Below are 20,955 nucleotides of genomic sequence, written 5' to 3'. Positions count from 1 at the left end.
ATTGTTAAAGTGTAGACACTGTTGCTAGTGGACTATGGATTGGTCTCCCAAAGGGTAACTGGTCTCGGCTGTGCGCCTACAGATGACATTGGTGGCTATAGAGCGCTCATGGACTCTTCACAACAGGCGGACTTCGGAAAGGAAAACCTAGAGACATCCAGAAGCTGGTATCTTAGAAGACATTGGGCAGCAGCAAAGAGTGTTGGTGCCCAGCAGACCAACAGTGCACCTATTGCAAAGGGTAAATATGCTAGGCACACCTGGGTAAGTCCACGCGTCCTAGAGGTAGGACCACGGCACAATGAGCAGTCTTCGGAAGTGGTTATTCGCTCAGGCAGGCACACTGTGAACCTGATGGGTGCAATAAGTGCATGAGATGGGCCAGCGTTTGTTTACAAGGTGGCCAGGAGGGAGAAACAGCAGCACAGACGGTGTCCTGCACAACACAGATTCAACTTACGAGATGCTAACAAGGACAAACGTGAACACATGCAGGGAAGGGGTCCAGTACTAGCAGGGGGTGGGCCTCGAAGCCTTTAATGCAGCTGGCCCCACCCGGCGTCATTCACATTGAGTTAATGTCACTCCACCAGCAGGTAGGACTCAGCAGGGGACAACAGTACATAAAGTTAAGCAGAAATCATTCCACGGGGAGGGGCACGCAATCATCGCCCCAACCCCTGTTTACTGTAAACTCCGAACACCTCAAAGACGGCATCAGACGAAGCCGCGGCCCAGACCTGCTCCAGGAATCCGCTCGCCCTGTGTGCCAAACTCGTTCGACGGGCATTATCCCCACCTTCTAATTACTGGCCACACAAAGGCCGGTTACTGTAAGGAAGGTTTTGTTTAGAGTGGGCAAACAAAAGCTGAAAATCACAACCAATGGGATTCATTCGTCGACCCATGGTTAGGACAGTTGTAAACAACGCCCCAGTAGCAGGCAAAACAAAATCACCCAAGTCCCCAGCATTTTTTGTCGCTTTGCATCCTTATCTGACCAACGGGAATGTTTTCCGTTTACTGCGTCGCGCACACGCACAAAACACTAATGTATGAACTCTGCCGTCTCAGGCACATTAAAGACATGCTTTGAGGCACCTTAAAACGCCACGGGCCTCATTTGGCAAGTCTGGATGCAACTGGAGCACCTCGGAGAGTCTCAAATGCCCGGTTGTTACAGGTGTATCTGGAGCTCACAAAGCGGAGTCAATTCCCGGCTTTTAAAAGGGACGATTGTCTTTCAGAAAGAATGAGGCGACAGGAGCCCCGCATCCCTTAACTGAGCAGAGTTAAACAATCCAAGCCCTTGTGTCACAGGGAGCCATCGGTCAAAGGCTGACCACGAGAGCTCGAAGAGGTGCCCCGAAATCTGCAGCAGAGAACACGGTGCGGACAGACTCACGGGCTCCCCGTGCACAGGCATGTGATGGGCGGAGCCTGCAGCAAGCGGGTCACTTCATGTGGATCAGGGCTCGAGTCGGGGTACCACGCGGGTGGACGGCGTCCCCCCACTTATTTTACCGGGCTTTTACCGGGTGGACGCCGTCCCCCCTGCCCAAATGATGGAGCGGTACCCGAGACTGCACCTGCACGTGAATTATAGCCTTTCAAATGCACCCAAGCCTCAGACTAATCTCCCCTTCCACCTCGCGCCCTCCCCTTGCCAGCCTTTCTCAGAGCACAGCCGAGGCGCAGAGGCGCCAAGGCTTCAAGAGCTGCGCTGTCAACACGCCGAGCATGTCACTTTCAGGGACACCGACATATGCCCGTAGTGCCTACGCCCGAGTCTGTAAGAACCCTGTAATCCGAAGAACGGGTGTGTTCTTGTGTTTTGAGTGACTGCCACTTATTGCAGTATTATACCTCTACGTGTTTATTGTATGTATTCACGCATTTCAGACGGAGACCGGCAAATTTCGTGACGTCACAACACGTCACTTCCGGGGACACCACCTAACTTGAAGCGTCCCCCCACTTATTTTTTAGGGCTCGCCTGCTGATGCGCTTCAGCGCATAGCTGGCGAAGCTCTATAGGGGCTTATCCAGTGTTTATCCACTGGCGATTCCACTGGCGATTCCTTCAAGTGCATGTGCTTTTTAGGTCGTTGCGCTTGCGCAAGCCCTAAAAAGCGCGTGCACAATGCCACCAGCCGCCTGCCTGCCTGCCTCGCATTACCACATCAAAGGCAGCCCTCCGAGCGCATTTCTCACCCCCTAATTATTCACGGCCGGCCGGCAGGCACATCAAAGGCTGCTGCTGCCGTGACTCGCATTTCTCCTCCCTCCTCCCCTATCACTGCCCAGGCCGGCGGTACTTTCTCTTTACAAGGGCGCCCATTCCTGAATCACTTGAAATCTCTCCACATTATTTGCATTTTGTTAATTAAAAAAATTAACTTCAACACAGCGTTGCACATTTTTCTCGACTTCGGAAGGATGAGTCCCAATCTCATTTGTACAAAGTGTTGTAATGGGATTATTGGAGAGTTAGAGAAACGTGCTCACAAGTTACATTTTTATGCAAATCATCTGAGTAAATAAACAATAGCATGGTGCCGTTTGCGTCCTTGACTTGATCTGGTTTTTATTTTTATTTTGCTATTATTCTCACAAAGGCTAAGAAGGTCTGCCTACTTTAGTATTAAGTGCTATACGTCGCATAAGCAACAGCTAACCATTCACTCACCCACGCAACGCCACTCACCCATGCAACGCCACTCACCCACGCAACGCCACTCACCCACGCAACGCCACTCACCCACGCAACGCCACTCACCCACGCAACTCACACACGCAACGCCACTCACACACGCAACGCCACTCACCCACGCAACGCCACACACACACGCAACGCCACACACACACGCAACGCCACACACACACGCAACGCCACTCAACCACGCAACGCCACTCAACCACGCAACGCCACTCAACCACGCAACGCCACTCAACCACGCAACGCCACTCAACCACGCAACGCCACTCAGCCACGCAACGCCACTCAGCCACGCAACGCCACTCAGCCACGCAACGCCACTCAGCCACGCAACGCCACTCAGCCACGCAACGCCACTCACACACGCAACGCCACTCACACACGCAACGCCACTCAACCACGCAACGCCACTCACCCACGCAACGCCACTCACCCACGCAACGCCACTCAGCCACGCAACGCCACTCACACACGCAACGCCACTCAACCACGCAACGCCACTCAACCACGCAACGCCACTCAACCACGCAACGCCACTCACCCACGCAACGCCACTCACCCACGCAACGCCACTCACCCACGCAACGCCACTCAGCCACGCAACGCCACTCAGCCACGCAACGCCACTCAGCCACGCAACGCCACTCAGCCACGCAACGCCACTCAGCCACGCAACGCCACACACACACGCAACGCCACACACACACGCAACGCCACACACACACGCAACGCCACACACACACGCAACGCCACTCACACACGCAACGCCACTCACACACGCAACGCCACTCACACACGCAACGCCACTCACACACGCAACGCCACTCAGCCACGCAACGCCACTCAGCCACGCAACGCCACTCAGCCACGCAACGCCACACACCCACGCAACGCCACACACCCACGCAACGCCACACACCCACGCAACGCCACACACCCACGCAACGCCACACACACACGCAACGCCACTCAACCACGCAACGCCACTCAACCACGCAACGCCACTCAACCACGCAACGCCACTCAACCACGCAACGCCACTCACACACGCAACGCCACTCACACACGCAACGCCACTCACACACGCAACGCCACTCACACACGCAACGCCACTCAGCCACGCAACGCCACTCACACACGCAACGCCACTCACACACGCAACGCCACTCACACACGCAACGCCACACACACACGCAACGCCACACACACACGCAACGCCACACACACACGCAACGCCACACACACACGCAACGCCACTCACACACGCAACGCCACTCAACCACGCAACGCCACTCAACCACGCAACGCCACTCACACACGCAACGCCACTCACACACGCAACGCCACTCACACACGCAACGCCACTCACACACGCAACGCCACTCACACACGCAACGCCACTCACACACGCAACGCCACTCAACCACGCAACGCCACTCAACCACGCAACGCCACACACCCACGCAACGCCACACACACACGCAACGCCACACACACACGCAACGCCACACACACACGCAACGCCACACACACACGCAACGCCACTCACACATGCAACGCCACTCAACCACGCAACGCCACTCAACCACGCAACGCCACTCAACCACGCAACGCCACTCACACACGCAACGCCACTCACACACGCAACGCCACTCACACACGCAACGCCACTCACACACGCAACGCCACTCAACCACGCAACGCCACTCAGGCACGCAACGCCACACACCCACGCAACGCCACACACCCACGCAACGCCACACACACAACGCCACACACACACGCAACGCCACACACACACGCAACGCCACACACACACGCAACGCCACTCACCCACGCAACGCCACTCACCCACGCAACGCCACTCACCCACGCAACGCCACTCACCCACGCAACGCCGCTCAGCCACGCAACGCCGCTCAGCCACGCAACGCCGCTCATCCACGCAACGCCGCTCATCCACGCAACGCCACTCACCCACGCAACGCCACTCACCCACGCAACGCCACTCACCCACGCAACGCCACTCACCCACGCAACGCCACTCATCCACGCAACGCCACTCATCCACGCAACGCCACTCATCCACGCAACGCCACTCATCCACGCAACGCCACTCATCCATATGCAAAACGAAAAATGTCAAACTCTTCTATTGCGAGACCTATTGCATTTTCAATGCTTGTTTAGGACTTGTGCCCTGATGTGGATGTAGAAAACAAATCACTGTCAAGCTAGGCCTGCCACAGGGACAACAAACAGAGGACGAGCAACACGGCACCGGCACGTGCGCTGCGCGCGAGAATGAAGGGGCTTATTGTACGTTCTTAGGGATGGGGAATAAATGCGCCCATTGAGCAATGTAGCACCGTGGCAGCATCAAACTAAAGGGGCCCCAGCCATCAGGGGGCAGCTTGGAACTAGCAGCTGCTGCTAATGGCTGGCTGCAAGCTTCCATATTATGCTTTGTTATCCATCCAAATGTTCATACTGTGCGAGAAATTCGTGGTTTATCTACAGTATTTGTTTTAAATGTTATGTTATTTTATTGCTATTTGTGTAGTGCATGCATGCCTTTGGAACGTGGTCCGGATATATTCAGGGCCCCAAGCCCTGACCTGAAATCAGCCCCCATTATCTCCAACCAGCTCTGCTTAGGAACATTTTACTCACAAAAAACAACTGCTGACTGGAATCGACGGTCACTTCTTACGAATGACTTAAAAAGAAATTCGTTTTTTGCTCAGGGTGACACAGTTAACTCGATATTAGGGCTCAAACGTGGAATCACCTATGCCACAAGCAATACAGCCCTCGTTTAGAACGGTTGTGATAACGGGTGAAATGTGCAAGTGTTATACCACAAATATTAACATAGTATGCGGTTTCACAGTGATGTGGTCGCACCTCATGCGCGGGGTAATGCAATTACTGCTACTACCGCTCATTTAGTACTTTTTTATTAGTGAGGGAGCCTTGTTAAGCAGGTAGGTTTAACTGGAGAACGGTTCGGTAACACGAATACTACCTGGAAATATATTATATGACATTTAACCAACTGCGGAGAAAACGCAGACATAATTTCCCCCTACAGTAAATTCGAAGGATATTACCTCACAGTTCACCACCTAATTTACTGCAAACGTAACCCATGTAATTGTTGCTATGCCAATCGCTGTAAAGCGCTCTGATATCCACTGGTCAAGTTTGTGCTATGCAAAACTTATTAAATAAATAAATAAATAAATAAATAAATAAATTAAATAGGGACTGAACCAATGCTCCCCTCACTTACTCTACCACAAGGCCGCATGGCCACACGGGGAACCACTAATATCACAACTAAAGCTATACATTAACCTCGTTGTGAGCTAGGTGATGTCCGGGCCTTGTTAGATATTTCTGTGCAGACAGTTCAGACAGGTAGTTATTAAAAAGGAGAGTATGCCAGCACCACAAACACAAAGCAGTTTCATTGTTCCTCACTTCACTGGTAAATGATTGGAACTCCACTGTTATGTTGTCCACCCACTTCATTATTGACCATAAGAATTACAGCAGGCAGCACTTGCACCTATCTTTGAGAGTAATCAATTTAGCACACTGGACTATTTAACTTGCTAACACATTAAATAACACTTTCAATTACTCAAATTGGGCTGCAGCCAGATAACCCTAGACTTGTGTTATTACTGAATTCTCAGCCGCCACACTCGACCACCCCACTCGCCTCCACACGCAGAAGTCTCACATGGAATTCACAAGTAATGTTCTTCAACAGTTGTCCTCCTACCTATCTAACTAAGACTACTTTGTTCATGTGGGTAGCCTCAGGTCCCATAAGATTCGAATCAATGATGGAATTCCCAGTGATCTATTTTCTCACCTGTCATTTTCAAAGTCTCCATGGAGTCTTTCGGGACTCTACGCAGAGATAACATTAAAATTCACCCATACGCCGACAACACTCAATTGTAGTTGAAAGTCTTCGTTTCAGACACCCAATGCCTCAAACACAGCTTGCACCTCATCCAGACCTGGATGTCCAGCACCTACCTGAAATTTAACCCAACCAAAACAGAATTCCTCCTGCTCGCCAAGACCAACAATCTAGTCTAAACCCGGTTCAACTGCATGAACCTGGACCCATTCAAGCCCCAACTTTCACCCAATGCCGTCTCTGGTATTCACCCTGTTCACAGATCTCATCCTCAAGGGACACATCGCCAAGTAACTATAATGTCCTGGTACCAGCACTCTGTACTAAACAAAATTAAACCATTCCTCAATTCTATGCAACCAAGATTTGGAACAACATCCCAGGGTCCCAAAGGAATGTCTCAACCCTGCTCTAATTTAGGAAGGAGCTGAAGACACACCTCTTTTTAAAAAAAATCTCAAAAATAATTAACAATCCACTTCCGCTTTTAGAAAACAGGTACTACTGCAATCACACACTGACAATGCCGGTGCATTAGACCTTGCACAGTGCTCCACTGCATTTTGGCTTGGTTCGCACTACATAAATACAACATACGTAGCATAGGCAGTGGCTAAAACAGGTGTGATCATGTATTGACTCACTGTCAAGGCCATAACAATCTAGTTGACAAAGTGGGGAGGATTCAATAAATATGCGTTAGTCTTTTACAAGGGCAATGGAAAAATAACAGGCGAAAACCAGGCAGAAAGTGCCACAAAAACATTGTAAAGTCCAACATGCATCATAGATCTAGGTAAAAAGCTACCTTTCGTAAGACCTGTTTTATGCGTCATGGCTCGACTTCAAAGGCGCAGTGATCGTGCCAAGTGTTCAACTAGGATACCTGAATTTATATTTATTTGTTTTGTATTGTACCAAACATGTTGCTTTGAGATTACTAAGCAGAGCTGTGGGTACCTAGTAAGAGTTCAAGTGAACAGAATAAATATTTCCAAGTGGGAGGGACATCTGATCGTACAAGGAAGTCTTGGTGTTAGTTCTCAACCACGAAGGTGGAAGCTGGGCCTTCAAACCACCAAAAAATGTAGAATCTCAGTTTTCCCATTTCATTAAATTATGTGATCCTGGGTATATCCATTATTCCTCGATCTCAAAACCATGATTGGCCGCAAAAGGAGGCACTGACATGTTATTAGAAAAGCGACTCAGCTCAGGAGTGCCGCAGGACTCCTGCCTGAGCCCGACACTTTTTAATATATATATGGCCCCCCTGATTGCTCTCATATCATTTTTCAATATAAATACCCTCTCGTATGCGGATGATACGCAGCTCATCCTGGTAATTGAGGATGATACCTGTGAGGCTGAAATGAAGCTTAAAAACTGCCTCAAAGCCATGTTCCAATGGATGAACTTGAACCACCTCAAATGCAACTCTGGGAAAACTGAGATCTTACCATTTGGAAAAGGGAATATGTTCAACCCCACGTTATGGTGGCCGGAGGACGCCATCGTCCCTCCAAACACTGCTCTTTCAGTCCGAAACTTAGGGATCAGATTTGATTCCTCTCTGAACTTTAAACAACAAGCAGTGGCCGTAGCAGGAACCTGCTTTGGCATCATAAAGGGGCTCCGAAAATTCTTCGACCTTATACCATTCCCGGCACGAAAAATGGTTGCAGTAGCACTTATAACATCACGCCTCGACTACTGCAACAGCCTATATGCAGGGACAAATAGGACGGTCTGCCATAAACTGCAAATGGTGCAACATGCAGCGGAGAGACTTCTGCTGGGATGGAACAGGAGGACGTCAGCCACAGCAGCAATGGACATCTTACATTGGCTGCCAATCCACAAACGAGTTCTTTTTAGAATCCTCCTTATCACCTTTAGGGCCTTCCATGGAAACGGACCTAGCTACATTCAGAACATGTTTCTACACTACACTCCTTCGCGTTGTCTGAGATCACAAAAAGCCAACCTCCTCACCATCCCCAAATTCAGACTGAAAACGAGAGGAGGAAAGGCCTTGGCAGTTTTGGGCTCCAAAGCTTGGAACATACTCCGCCACCCCTCCGGCAAATCACTACAGAAACAGCCTTCAGAAAGTTCCTTAAAACTTGGATATACAGCCTATCCGATACCTACTGCAAAAGCCTAATCTGAATATGCTGACCTATTTTAACATCAACAAGTCCCGCTGCCCCCTGTCTTTTCCTCTAAAGCGCCAAGATGCTCCTTGGAGTGAAGCCCGCGCTATACAAGAGTCTCTTACATTACATTACATTACATAGAAAGGATGCGCACAGAGTAAATGAAATCCGGCTTGTGGGCAGGGCCGGACTGGGGACCGAAATCAGCCCTGGCAAAGTGCTCAGCCGGCCCCCCCTCTCCCCTGGGGGTGCGACCGCACTCTTTGCGAGGGCCGGTTTTCGGCCGATTTTGTTACAGGGCCGTTTTTGCAGCTATGCTGCAAAAAAGGCCCTGTAACAAAATCGGCCCCCTGGGGCCCAAAACCGGCCCCCACCCATGCGGCCGACCGGGGGATTGCCCAGTGCCGGCAACGGCCAGTCCGGGCCTGCTTGTGGGGAGCCCACGAAAGAGAAAACTATCCTTATTGAAATACTTTACATAGATTAGGAAAGAATGAGTTCTGGCTAAATAAAGTGTCTTTGTTTTACACCAAAAAGGTACGTTTCAGTTTCAAATTGTCAAATAGATCAAAGAAGGCTGTTCAACTTTAAACAAGATCCCTTAATTTTAAATGTAATAAACCTCCGAAGAAGGAGATGCTGAGATATGCCTGAGGGTGGCATGGTTCTCTGCCCTTTGAAGTGGATCCTCCCAGTTACTGGGTGTGTGGCACTAACACCCACCCAATAGCCCCCAGGTCACTAATGGCCAATGATTAGCTTCTAATGGCCATATCTATCTTTTACAAGCTGGCTCCCACCAACGTCAGAACACACGTGAGCAAACAGGAATATCCGCCTTCCAACCTTTAAGAGGCACAATGTTTCGGCAACTGCGCATAAGGGCAATCTCTTTGCCAAAATATGTTCCTGAAACACAATGCCTATCGCACACCTTCATAGGTGTGTCATTTCATGCAATAAATGCACCGAGCTAGAGAGAGAATGTCAAAAGCATTCTTCTAAACCCACTGAAGATTAATGGTTGATGACGCCACAGGTTTACACGGCCAACACACGATTAACTGTTCACTCATTGAAGATGGACATAACGAGGCCTTCCTTGGTTAATATTCAGGTTTTTCATTTACTAGAGGATTTGGCTGGTCAAGTAGCTGGCATATGGTCTTGACACTGGACTACATATGCCCCGCAAGAAAAAGGAACCTCAACAGGTTAAACAAAATGCGAAACCAACTGACACCACTGGTCACCAACAACCAGTTCTAGGACACTACTGGGATTAATAGGACAGCTCTCCAAGGCAGTTCAAACGATTTTGTCTAAAAAGTATGACGAAGCAACGGAATCCAGTAGAAAACATTTAGAACTGGTAAAATATGCAGTTAGAGCATAACTCGAATGCTTTACCAACTCAGCCACAAAGATGTTGCCACATGCAGTGCTGCATTCATAATGGAAATTTTTAAACTTCAAGTACCAGAATGCACCGGGAAAAAAGACATCGAGTTACTGAATGCGGACATTACACAAAAGGGATTACAGCGGAGGTTCTGCTTTTCAAGCTAACAATACAACAAAAACAATGAAATTGAAACTGCGCAAGCCCTACACAGATGCCGAAAATAAGTGTGACACGTCACACGTGTATGTAAGTCATAGCTGTCAAGTGGCCTCGTCCTGGGTCTGTAACCAACAACATGGTGAGTGCAGGGAATTTTAAGTCACCACTTCCAAAGATAAACAAAACTAGAAATTCCAGAGTTAATTAACTAGAATACTGGTAACATTTGAATGCTTTGAGTTAACAAGTTTCAAGTCCTATTTTATAGAGGACAGTTTGAACAGAAAATGATGCTTAATCGTAATTGAATTAAAAAACACCACCAGGGTTCATGTTTTGAAATTGTGGTCTTATTGTACTCCTCAATTTACAAATCAGTGGAATTTGGGGGCAAACTCTGCGTCATTAACGTTTTCTGTGCTGCAGGCACATTTATCAATCTATCCAGGTATTAAGAAGGTCGTTCACACGTGTACTTTTCCCTGTCATTTATTTCCAACCTGGCAACATTTTGCCCTACACCTAGACGCCGCCAGGTTGGTGAGCCACCTTAGCTGTCCGTGCGGGAGTGCAGCCGGGTTTCAGTTCATCCCAGAGTCCCAGCTACCCCTCGCCTCTCTCCACAAGGTAATAAAAGTTCACGTTCGTCACCTCACGCAGTGCAGCCACGGTTAATGTTTAGCTGCAGACAAGCCATGGAACAGCCAGAAACAGAAACAAAGGTTCTCACCTCCAGCCATCTCTGCGCCTCGGTGAAAGCCGGCTCGCAGTTTTCCGTGGGGCTGTCTCTCCACTCCATGGCTGGCGGGCAGTGGTGGTCAGCGGGCAAGGGTGGTCAGCGGGCGCGCCGAGACTTTATACCGATGGGGAGCCGAGCTTGAGTTCCCTCTGCCTGACCAGTCAGTCCTGCAGCTTCAATGAATTGAACGAGGAAGCGGCGGCGGGTCACACGCCCCTTCCCTGCTGCCTGGGACACAAATGTAATAAAAACCTGCGCACTCCCGCCACGCAGGAGGTTTGAAGAAAACTTTCTGCAGGACGCCCCTCCGCACAGCGGTGGAGTAGTTGCTTCACAAACTGAGTCACCCGTTCGAGGAAAGCGGCGGGCGAGCTTCTTTCACTCCGGCTGATTGGGATAAAAATCAAACTGAGCGCATTCGGTAGGAAGAGGCTCCTGAACTGATGCTGCCGTGGGACTGGGAGCACGGTTAGGGGCTGGGCGGGCCCGGGGTGGGACTCGCGTTCCGCTGGGGGCGTGGCACGGGTGGGCGAGGCAGGCGCTGCAGGTACTAGTCAGGGGGAAAAGTAAGAATGCAGACTATTGCGGTGATTTAATTAATAATGAGCAGAAATACTGGCTAGCTCAGTTTCCGACTTCTTCTGCCAAAAGTTCACCAGGGGTCGTCTATTTTGCTCAGTAAGATGGGGTGGGGCCGCGTGGGAGCTTCAACGTTTCCTACAGGCACGGGCATATTTTCAAATACGTCAAACAGGGATTTAAGTGGGATGAAAACAATTAGTGAAGGAGTCTATAAAAGGGGAGTGGCCCATACAATTCGGGGCTTAGCTTAAACGTGATCTATATTTCTGTGATTTGATTTCCATAGTGTGCCACCAACCAGTATTTCGGTTCCTCTCTGAGCCAATGGCGTAATGCTAAATGATGTCTCCCCCCCCTCCCCACAGAATGTGGCGAGGGCCCCCAACTGTCCCAGATATTAATTATTTTTTGGGCTCAATGTGGGCATCCTTAAGGGTTGGGGGACCAACTGCACTGCAGGGGCCCGCGTTACGCGCCTGATCCGAGAGTTCTGTTATTCCTTCCAGATATATACCATAATAGTTAACATACACCTAAAACCAGCCTGGCTTATTGGCTTTGTCAGTGGCTGGTAGCTGTTTACGATATATGAGCAACAACACTGATTTTGGTGTAAATAATATTGAAAATGTTTCAATTTTGAAATTGTGAGACTGTGGGTTAAACATTACTGAGGCCTGTGGACAGGGTGATGGTGTTCAAAGAGTCTCAATTGCCTATCTTACGCTTCACCACCCCCCAAGCACATACCGCTCACCTGTAAGCACTGCATTTTCTTGTACTATCGCCTTGTCAGTATTTTGACATCTGTATACCTCCTTCACACACATTTGCACAGAATCACAGTTGCACAGGAACACATGACCATTGCTCTGTGCAGAGAGGCCAAAGATTGGATGCCCATGTATTCTGAACACCTTTTTGATCCGCTCACAGGCATTTTGAGAAACTCACACTACCTTTAGCATCAAATCTATAGCTCTCATTTGTGGCAGTTATAAATACCTGGAGGCGACTCACTCCAAAATGTGCCCTATACAAGAGTAATATGCTGCATGAAAAAAATACAGAAACACAACATCCTGTATATAGCTAGCACTGTTCGGGAATACAAGATTAAGTAAAATGTGAAATATAAACAAACTAAATCGCTGACATGGATAACCCTAACGTTTTTTACATTTATTGATCAGAAATCGATCAGCAGTTTTGCCAGTACATTTGAGAACATAAACATAGGGCCCAATGGTTTCAATGTCCATTTTTTATTACTACTGGGTCTGAGACACGGAGGGACCTTGCACACTTAAACCCTGTTTTTTAACAACTAGCAGTGCATAAGAGCAGCTTAAACGGTAGTGGAAAGGGCGAGGGTTACTTATTGTTAGGGGAACTAAATGAGAAGAAACATTATATTTTGTAAAATAACCAACATTTTTTAAGAACTTTAAAACAGAGGAGAGGAGGGAAAGAGAGGATATGTGTGAATGTAAAAATTCCAGAGGAAATCTGACAGACACTTGACCATACCCGACTGACAGCACCTTAAACCAACTCAACTATTTACTAGAGAATACATCTATTAGGGGTGTAACACTATAATCACTCCCCTGAAGTCATGCCCCTGAAGTTCATGAATTAACATTGAGAAATTCAGAGCTATATGTAGGAATTTTAGGGGCATGGCCCGGAGCCAATGGCGTAGGACGCGTTTAGGGGTGGCTCCTGCTGAGGCCACCCCACATCTGGCACAAACCTCCAGCTTCATCCGACGCAGCGGATTCTGGTGAGGTGCCCATTTTTCGGTGCGGATGAGAGGATTTTACTGGTACAGTAGCTGGCATATGGTCTAGCCATGGCTGTCAGCAGCAGAGCCTGTAGAGGGTCTATTGATATCAGTGCCTGGGAAGTGGTGACTGGTCAAATTTACAAAATGGCACCCACCACTTTGGATCTCTCATATCGTAGGTCATCAAGAGGTATGGTAGTCCGACTTGCTGCGATCCAAGCTAGACCTCGCTGGACACACCTCCTGATCCTGTAACTGACCCACAGCAAGGAACCAAGTAAGTGAGTGGAGTATCCTGGCAGACTCGAACTGCAAGCGTGGAGCAGGAGTAACAGTGTATGCTAGAGGGCAACAGGGCCGCTGGAGGAGCTGCAATAGGAGGAATTTGGAGATTAGAGCCTGCTTTGCCTGACTGGGACACTACTTGAGTTCCCTTTCCCTGCTGTGCTCACCTTACAGAGCTAGTGAGTGGCACTGTAGAGAATCCTTGCCCTGATCAAGGTCATTGCAAGACCCTCTGGCAGATTGATGGAGTAATGTAGCCCACCATGGAAGTCCTTCCACGACATTGAAGGCAAGTTCTATTACTTGGGAACCAAATGACAGGCTAACAACCCTCAGCAGCATTGCAGTTGCTATTAGACACATAGCCAGAAATGAAGGCCCAAACCCCCTTCTGTAATGATGATGATAAACAATTTATAATGCGTGCAGCTACTCCCAGGAAGTGTCCCAGCACAAACGTGGCGAGGTCGGTCGGGGGGAGATTAGACTTGCACAAAGAGCCAGGTTTTTAATTTCTTCCTGAACAGAAATGCGTTACCAACAGCGCATTGCTCCAACGGGAGCTCGTTCCATGCTGAAGCGCCCAGAAATGTTAGTGGTCTACCTCCAGATCTTTGATGCTGGTAGTTTGGGATCATAGCTAGAAGTTTGATGGTAGATCGTAGATATCTAGCCGGGTTATATAAGCTGAATCTAAGTCTAAGGTATTTGGGGCCCTTCTGATACAAAGCATCATGTACCAATGTCAGAGCCTTAAATGTAATCCTCTCCCTAATGGATAACCAGTGAAGTTTTCGGAAATGTAGGCTATTGTGTTGTCTTTTTGGCACATTTAGCAGAAGGCGAGCTGCAGCATTCTTGATCGACTGCAATTTATCCCTGAGGTATTCCGGTACGCGCAGCAATAGAGCATTACCATAATGTAATCTAGATGTAACTAATGCCTGAATGACTGTTTTTACTGCAGAAAATATAGTTGGTCAAAAATTCGGTGGAAAAGTCCCAAAGAAGAGGATTTCTGTTTTCCCTTCATTACATTTAAACAGATCTTTTGCTAGCCAGTAGAAAACTGCGGTAAGGCAGATTTTAATTTGAGTGCTTTTTGGCTCAGATCCCTTACTCCAGGAGAAAAGCAATTGAATGTCGTCTGCATAAGATAACACTTTCGCTCCCAATTCTTCTAGAAATGCCTAGGGTGTAAGGTATAAGTTGAAAAGTGTTGGACTTAGGGCCGAACCTTGGGGAACACCCGTGTCAACTTTCCTTGAGCTAGCCGCACAGGGCGGATCCAAATTTGGGCTATAGTCTGCTAAAAATGATATTAGCCAGTCCAAACCATGCCCTGTCACTCCAATATTCTGGAGGTGGTCAAGCAGCAGTGTAATGAAATGTGATATGTGAAGCAGGTAACAAAGAGACTCGGACACATGAATCAAAACAGGGTCCAGTCACTGGAGACCCAGTACAATACAGAGTAAGGTACTTCTGTGGCAGATGTGAGCTACACCACCAGTGGAGCGAAGGCTTTGGACAAATGTCGGCGCTGGCCCAAAGTGTCACATTCCCTGCTGCTGAATACGGCTGCGAAAAAGGGACATTGGAACCTGCTGGGGAACTCTGCCCCTCTGTCTGAAGCAGAAAGGATTGGACTTGCTGGGAGCAATGGTCACCAATAAAGTTTAAACTAATCTAAGAACGGGGAAATGAGGTGCACATTCAATCTTACCAGAACCCCAAATGACACAAATACAATGCACTTCAAACTTGGAGCGAGGAGGTACAATGGACATTGAAAATACCATAATGCTAGATTCCATCATGAAGGATATAGTTGAGTCCAAAACGGTGCTGGAGTCAACCACTTGGTGGCTGTAAACCTAACCCTGTTGAGAACAGACCAAAGGACCCTGGCGGGCCAGCACTCAGAACTTTATTCATGAACTCACTCCGTAGGTCCTTAAACTGAAAGCGAGCCTGCGAGATATGTTAGAAAGTATCTGTTTCCTTAAATATGGAGCAGAGGATGCAGAATGCAGATCCAGAAGAAGTAATATGATGTTTGTTGAGTTTCCAGAGGAGAAGGAAGGCAAAGACACAGAAACCTTCCTAGAACAATGGATGAAAGAGACTCTGAACCCTAAGGGCTGACCAACATCTTCACAACTGAAAGGGCTCATGGAGTCCCAACAAGGCCTTCTAAAACAGGTGAAAGACCCAGCATGCTTATTCCCAAACAACTACACTACTGGGACCATGATATGATCCTGAAAAAAGCCAGGACTCTGGGACCCATAGCAATGGAGAACTCAATAGTATTCATTTTCCTAGCTAGATCACTCTGCATCAATACAGCAACAAAGATCCTCCTTCCGTGCAGTTAACGCAAAACTATGAAAAATATTGATACTGTGCATGCTGTTGTTGAAAGTTATGGCAGAAGGGCAGACATTATTCTTCAGACCCAAAAGAAGTATGGGCTTAGGCAGAGGCCGAGAAGTGGACCCATGGACATCAGGTGACCCGAAACTGAGACAACAGCATCCTCTGAGACAGAATTAACACGCAGAGCCAGAAGTGGGCTTACTACCATTCATGCAGTGGCTGAGCACATGGAGGCTGTTTGAACGGATGTATGTAATTACAACACAGGCTTTACACCGCGCTACCATTACGACGCAGCCATCACAACGCAAGTCATTACAACGACTTGCGCTGGAGGCGCTGGATTTAGGAATAGTATGATTTACTATTCCAACTCCAGCCTACGTAACAGTAGGGAAGGTGTTGGAATAGTAAACCATACTAATCCTTAGTATATAGCGCCATCCAGCACAAGCGTTGTAACGACTTGCGTTGTGATAGCTGCGTCGTAATGGTAGTGTGGCGTAAAGCCCACGTTGTAATGGCTGTCTCCTGTTTGAACAGATGCAGCCCAATGAAAGCTGTTGGGATCGGCATCGTACTGGACTCCTCGCTCACATTGGACCACCAGATAAACACCGTCTCCTCGGCCTGCTTCAACACACTCCGCCTGCTTCGAAAGACCTTTAGATGGATCCCCACCGAATCCAGGAAGACAGTCACCTATGCCCTCATCAGTAGCAGACCCGACTACGGCAACGCACTCTACGCTGGCATCACGCAGATACTCCTCCAAAGACTTGAGAATGTCCAGAACACCACAGCAAGACTAATCCTCAACATCCCCCTTCGCAGCCACATCACTCAACACCTCTGCGACCTCCACTGGCTCCCAGTCGACAGAAGAGTATCCTTCAAACTCCTCCTCCATGCATGCAAGGCCCTTCACAATGCCGGACCAGAATACCTTAATCACTACCTCACATTCCACGTACCCAACAGACACCTCTGCTCCACCCAGCTTTCCCTGGCTACTGTCCCACGAATCTACAAGACCAGAACCGGAGGCATGTCCTTCTCTTACCTCACCTTCAAGCCATGGAACACCCTGTTCATCCACCACAGGAAATCACCCTCGCTGACGCAATTCAGGAAGGACCTCAAGACCAGGCTCTTTAGCTGAACTCAGCACTTAGTCTGATCTGCTGTTAAGAAATGTTATGTCTTTTATCTCTGCTGTACCATCTGCCAATCCACGGGGTATGTCCGTTGCGATGTGTGAAGCTCTAGGGGCTTGCTGTGGGTGTGCTCAGCTCTATGGAGTATAAACCAAACTTAGTTACAGGGGCTGTTTTCCCACTGGGACCTGTTGTATCTGGAAACATGGGTGTGCGCTGCCAAGAGTAGCCTGGGGTTGCGCAGGACTCCTACCCAATGCTCACATGGAATATCAGAGCGCCATGTCACACCACCAAAAGACATCAAACAAACTTCGACCTAAAGCATAGGACAATGCACATAGCTATACTACATGTAGTGCACCATAATGGACAAAATAGCAAAATAAATGGAGGGGGCAGCTCTAGTATGGTGTTTGGACAAAATATAGAGTCCAAAATATTATGTGGACAAAATATTGTGTCAAAAAATCGAGGACAAAAATATCATGAAGGTAAGTTTCTATTGGTAAGAAAAGATTTTCTATTCTTAATTCCACATATATGTAACTTGATGATATATATATATATATATATATGGAACATTAATGTGGAGTTAAGAGTATTAAATCTCTACTTACCTTCACAATATTTTGGTCAACAATTTTTTTTATACAAAATTCGGTCCACATGATATTTTAAACATCAATATTCTATAAGACAACCTCTAGCACAGCCTTCTCAATGTATGTTGTGTCTTGATGTGGCTACACCCAGGGGTACCATATCAAATGGATTTCTGTAAGGTCGATCAAGAAGGGTGGTGCCACTATACTCCACCAAAGCATGGTAAGTGGCCCACCTATAGAGTATCACTACAATGTTAGCCAGTCACCCACAGGGCCACAATGTAATAGCCACCGACTTGAACTATGTAGTGAATGTTGAAATAGGTAGATCTCACCTGCCGTTGCTTGGCACACCGGCTAGGAGACTGGCTGAAAAGTTGGAGAGTTGGGTGAAGGGATGGAACCTATTAGATTGCTGGGAAGCCCTCATCCCTTGGAGAGAGCGTATTACTTCTACTCTACTTTGCACACAAACTGCATCTTTGCATTGATATGCTCGTTGTTACACAACACCTTGACACCTAAATTGCTTAGAGCTAAGTATTTAACAAAAACAATATCTGACCATAACCCTTCATTGGTCACTTCAGAGTGTAGAAACGCCCAGGCAGTTGTAGGCGACTATGCTACACAATACAGTGTTTAGGCATGCCTTTAGTAAAGAGATCAACCGATTCTTTAACACAGATGTGGGCTCCATTGAATAATTGCTGATTGTAAGAAAGTAGGATCGGTTTTCATGGTTACCCCCACTTTTTGCTTGGTGTCAGTATGTTTTTGACCTGTCTGCTGAGATCCTACTAATCAGGACCCCAAGAACTGTGCTTTCTCCCCTAAATTGATATGGTAACTACTTTGTTATCTCCACAATTGGCTACTGGTGTACCCTTGTAAGTTCTTGAGGGCAGGCTGCTTGGTTATAAGTATGAGGGTGCCCCTGCATGAGCAGGACATCACTACAAACCGCAGAGTTGAATCTCCAGGCTTTGTAAGTGCGGTCAGCTATTTTTAGACATATAGTGGACAGCAGTCATTACAAGATGTCTAACTATATAGTGACTGCTGGTCATATTGGTATCAAACATGTTGGAATCATACCCCAACACCGATTCCAGTGTTGGAAGTATGATCCCATGTACTGAGGTGCTCCTTGGGCGACCCCCTGTACTCAGTGCTGCTGACGACCACAGACACAATTCTGCCCTCTTGCTACTGAGCCACGCTCGAGCAGGGGAAGGTAGAACAATAGGTTTCCTGTCACAGGGAGGTGTGACCACCTCCCAGACAGGACTTAGTGTATTGGGCTGGGGTGGGGGTGCATGCCTCCTCCATCAGACTGCTTTGAAGAGCACATTTGGTGCCCTCCTTTCATACTCCAGTTTGAGCCAGTTCAGTGAGCCCTTGGCTCACGCTCTGGAGCAAAACTGGACAAAGGATATAGGAGCATCCTCCCCCGAGTTGTTCCAACCCTTCCATTAGGATACTTAAGGGCTTACCTGTGGGTGGGTCCTTAGATTCATCATGGGACAAGACTCAACCCTGAAACTATGTCACTCTTCAATCGTCTGGACCCTTGGACATCTTTGCATTTCGAATGGAACCAAAACAGCACCAAGGAAGACTCCTGCTGGTCTCGCTGTTCTTCATGTCTTCTTCATTGTCTGTGACTGTACCTCTGCCAGGTTCTTCAACAAACCTGTGGGCATCAAGGACACCTGAAGAAAACTCCCTCGAAGTGAACGAGTCACTCCCCTGCATCTGCAGGCACCGCAACAAAGCTGACTGGTCTGCTGCTCCTATTGTCCTACGGACTTCCCGAGGCTCAGCAACACAGGTGGTGGTTCTGTAACTCCTTTGAGTTCTGACCTGTGCTCTCTGCAATTGTGAGGCCAGTATCCCTTGACGGAACCGCTGGGACCAACCTACTGTGCACTGGGTTAACTTGCCATTGCCAAGGCCTGTTGGCTCTGCACTCCAGAAAACTTTGGGCTACCAGAAGCTCCAGCCTCCAGCAGCTCTTTCTCCCAAGATCAGCGTCCTCACCGTATCCTCTGCACCGTGGGCCTTCATCTTTTGTGAGCTGGTCGAGGTCCTCTTGCAACTCCTGTGCCTTTGGGCTGTGGGTCCTTCTGAGGGTCCTCTACTGTTTCGGTGAGCTCCCCTGCTTGCTCGGGGACTGCTCTGACTCTAATGCTCTTGGTGAGTCCCTTGGACCTTGCTGGGACCAACGTTGCTCCTTTTTGTCTTCCATGGCAGTTGCGGCTACCAAGGCTTGTTGATGTTCCCGCCGGCCACTGGCCACCTAGTCACTGACATCTGACGTGGGACAGCTCGTGTATGGCTTCTATTTTTCCTCAGAATCGCCTGGTACTCACAGCTGCAACGACAAGGTAACTGTTGACTCTTCAGAACCTCCCAACATTGGTGGGCATTGAGTCTCCGTGATTCCTGGTCACTTCCGAGTGGCATAGACTCTGTAAACTCTGCTTTCAGGTTCTTCACTTCCAGAATCAATCCTTGGATTCCACCAGACTCCTTCACAGCCTTCTCCATAGACATCTTCTTCGAATTGTTATCTATGGCAGGTTCCGACATCATTTCACCCCTGTGCATCTAGCATCCCTGGTGTAGGTAATCTGGTTACCGGGGCATCCACTGGTGAGGTGGCTCTCCAACCTTCTGTCTGCCGTAGAGTTTATTCAGGATCTTCTGGGAAGGGTCCTTCTTCTTCAAAACTGTAGCCGCAACTTCTGACTTCGGTTGGGCATGTGGCTGTGTTTCCCCTCTGCACACAGCCTCCGTGGGGTTCCTGGGTCCTTACCTTTGGTGGTTTCTTGTGTCCCGGCTCCTCTGGACCTTCTGGTCCAAGTCCCATCTGCTTTGCAGTTCGCATTCCACTTTCTTAATATATGGTTTGTTTTCCCTTGGGGACCACAGTATTTTGTGCTACTTATTTGACTGCTTTTGAAGTATTTGTGTGTATTGTGTTGATATCTCCTGGTAGGAGATATACCAATGTGATAGTGATATG

General features: G+C 48.4%; 1 protein-coding gene across 17 annotated transcripts in view; it reads right to left on the bottom strand.

Annotated features, from left to right (window-relative positions):
- LMO7 (LIM domain 7) overlaps positions 1-11,587 on the bottom strand; it is a 516,155-nt gene extending 504,568 nt beyond the window's left edge. For 12 of the 17 annotated variants that reach the window (XM_078657434.1, XM_078657441.1, XM_078657436.1 and 9 more), the window contains exon 1: positions 11,113-11,583. In XM_078657434.1, coding sequence (XP_078513560.1) covers positions 11,113-11,181 — 69 coding nt within the window. In that variant the 5' untranslated portion in view covers positions 11,182-11,583. Of the gene's footprint in view, positions 1-11,112 lie in introns of all 17 variants that reach the window. The other 5 variants (XM_078657448.1, XM_078657449.1, XM_078657451.1 and 2 more) reach the window with 1 other exon arrangement.
- Positions 11,588-20,955: the final 9,368 nt, after the last annotated feature.

This window comes from Lissotriton helveticus, chromosome 8 (genome assembly GCF_964261635.1).
Source record: "Lissotriton helveticus chromosome 8, aLisHel1.1, whole genome shotgun sequence".
Lineage (NCBI taxonomy): Eukaryota > Metazoa > Chordata > Amphibia > Caudata > Salamandridae > Lissotriton > Lissotriton helveticus.
The sequence above is the reverse complement of the archived record's forward strand: the minus strand, read 5'-3'. Positions and strand labels throughout refer to the sequence as shown.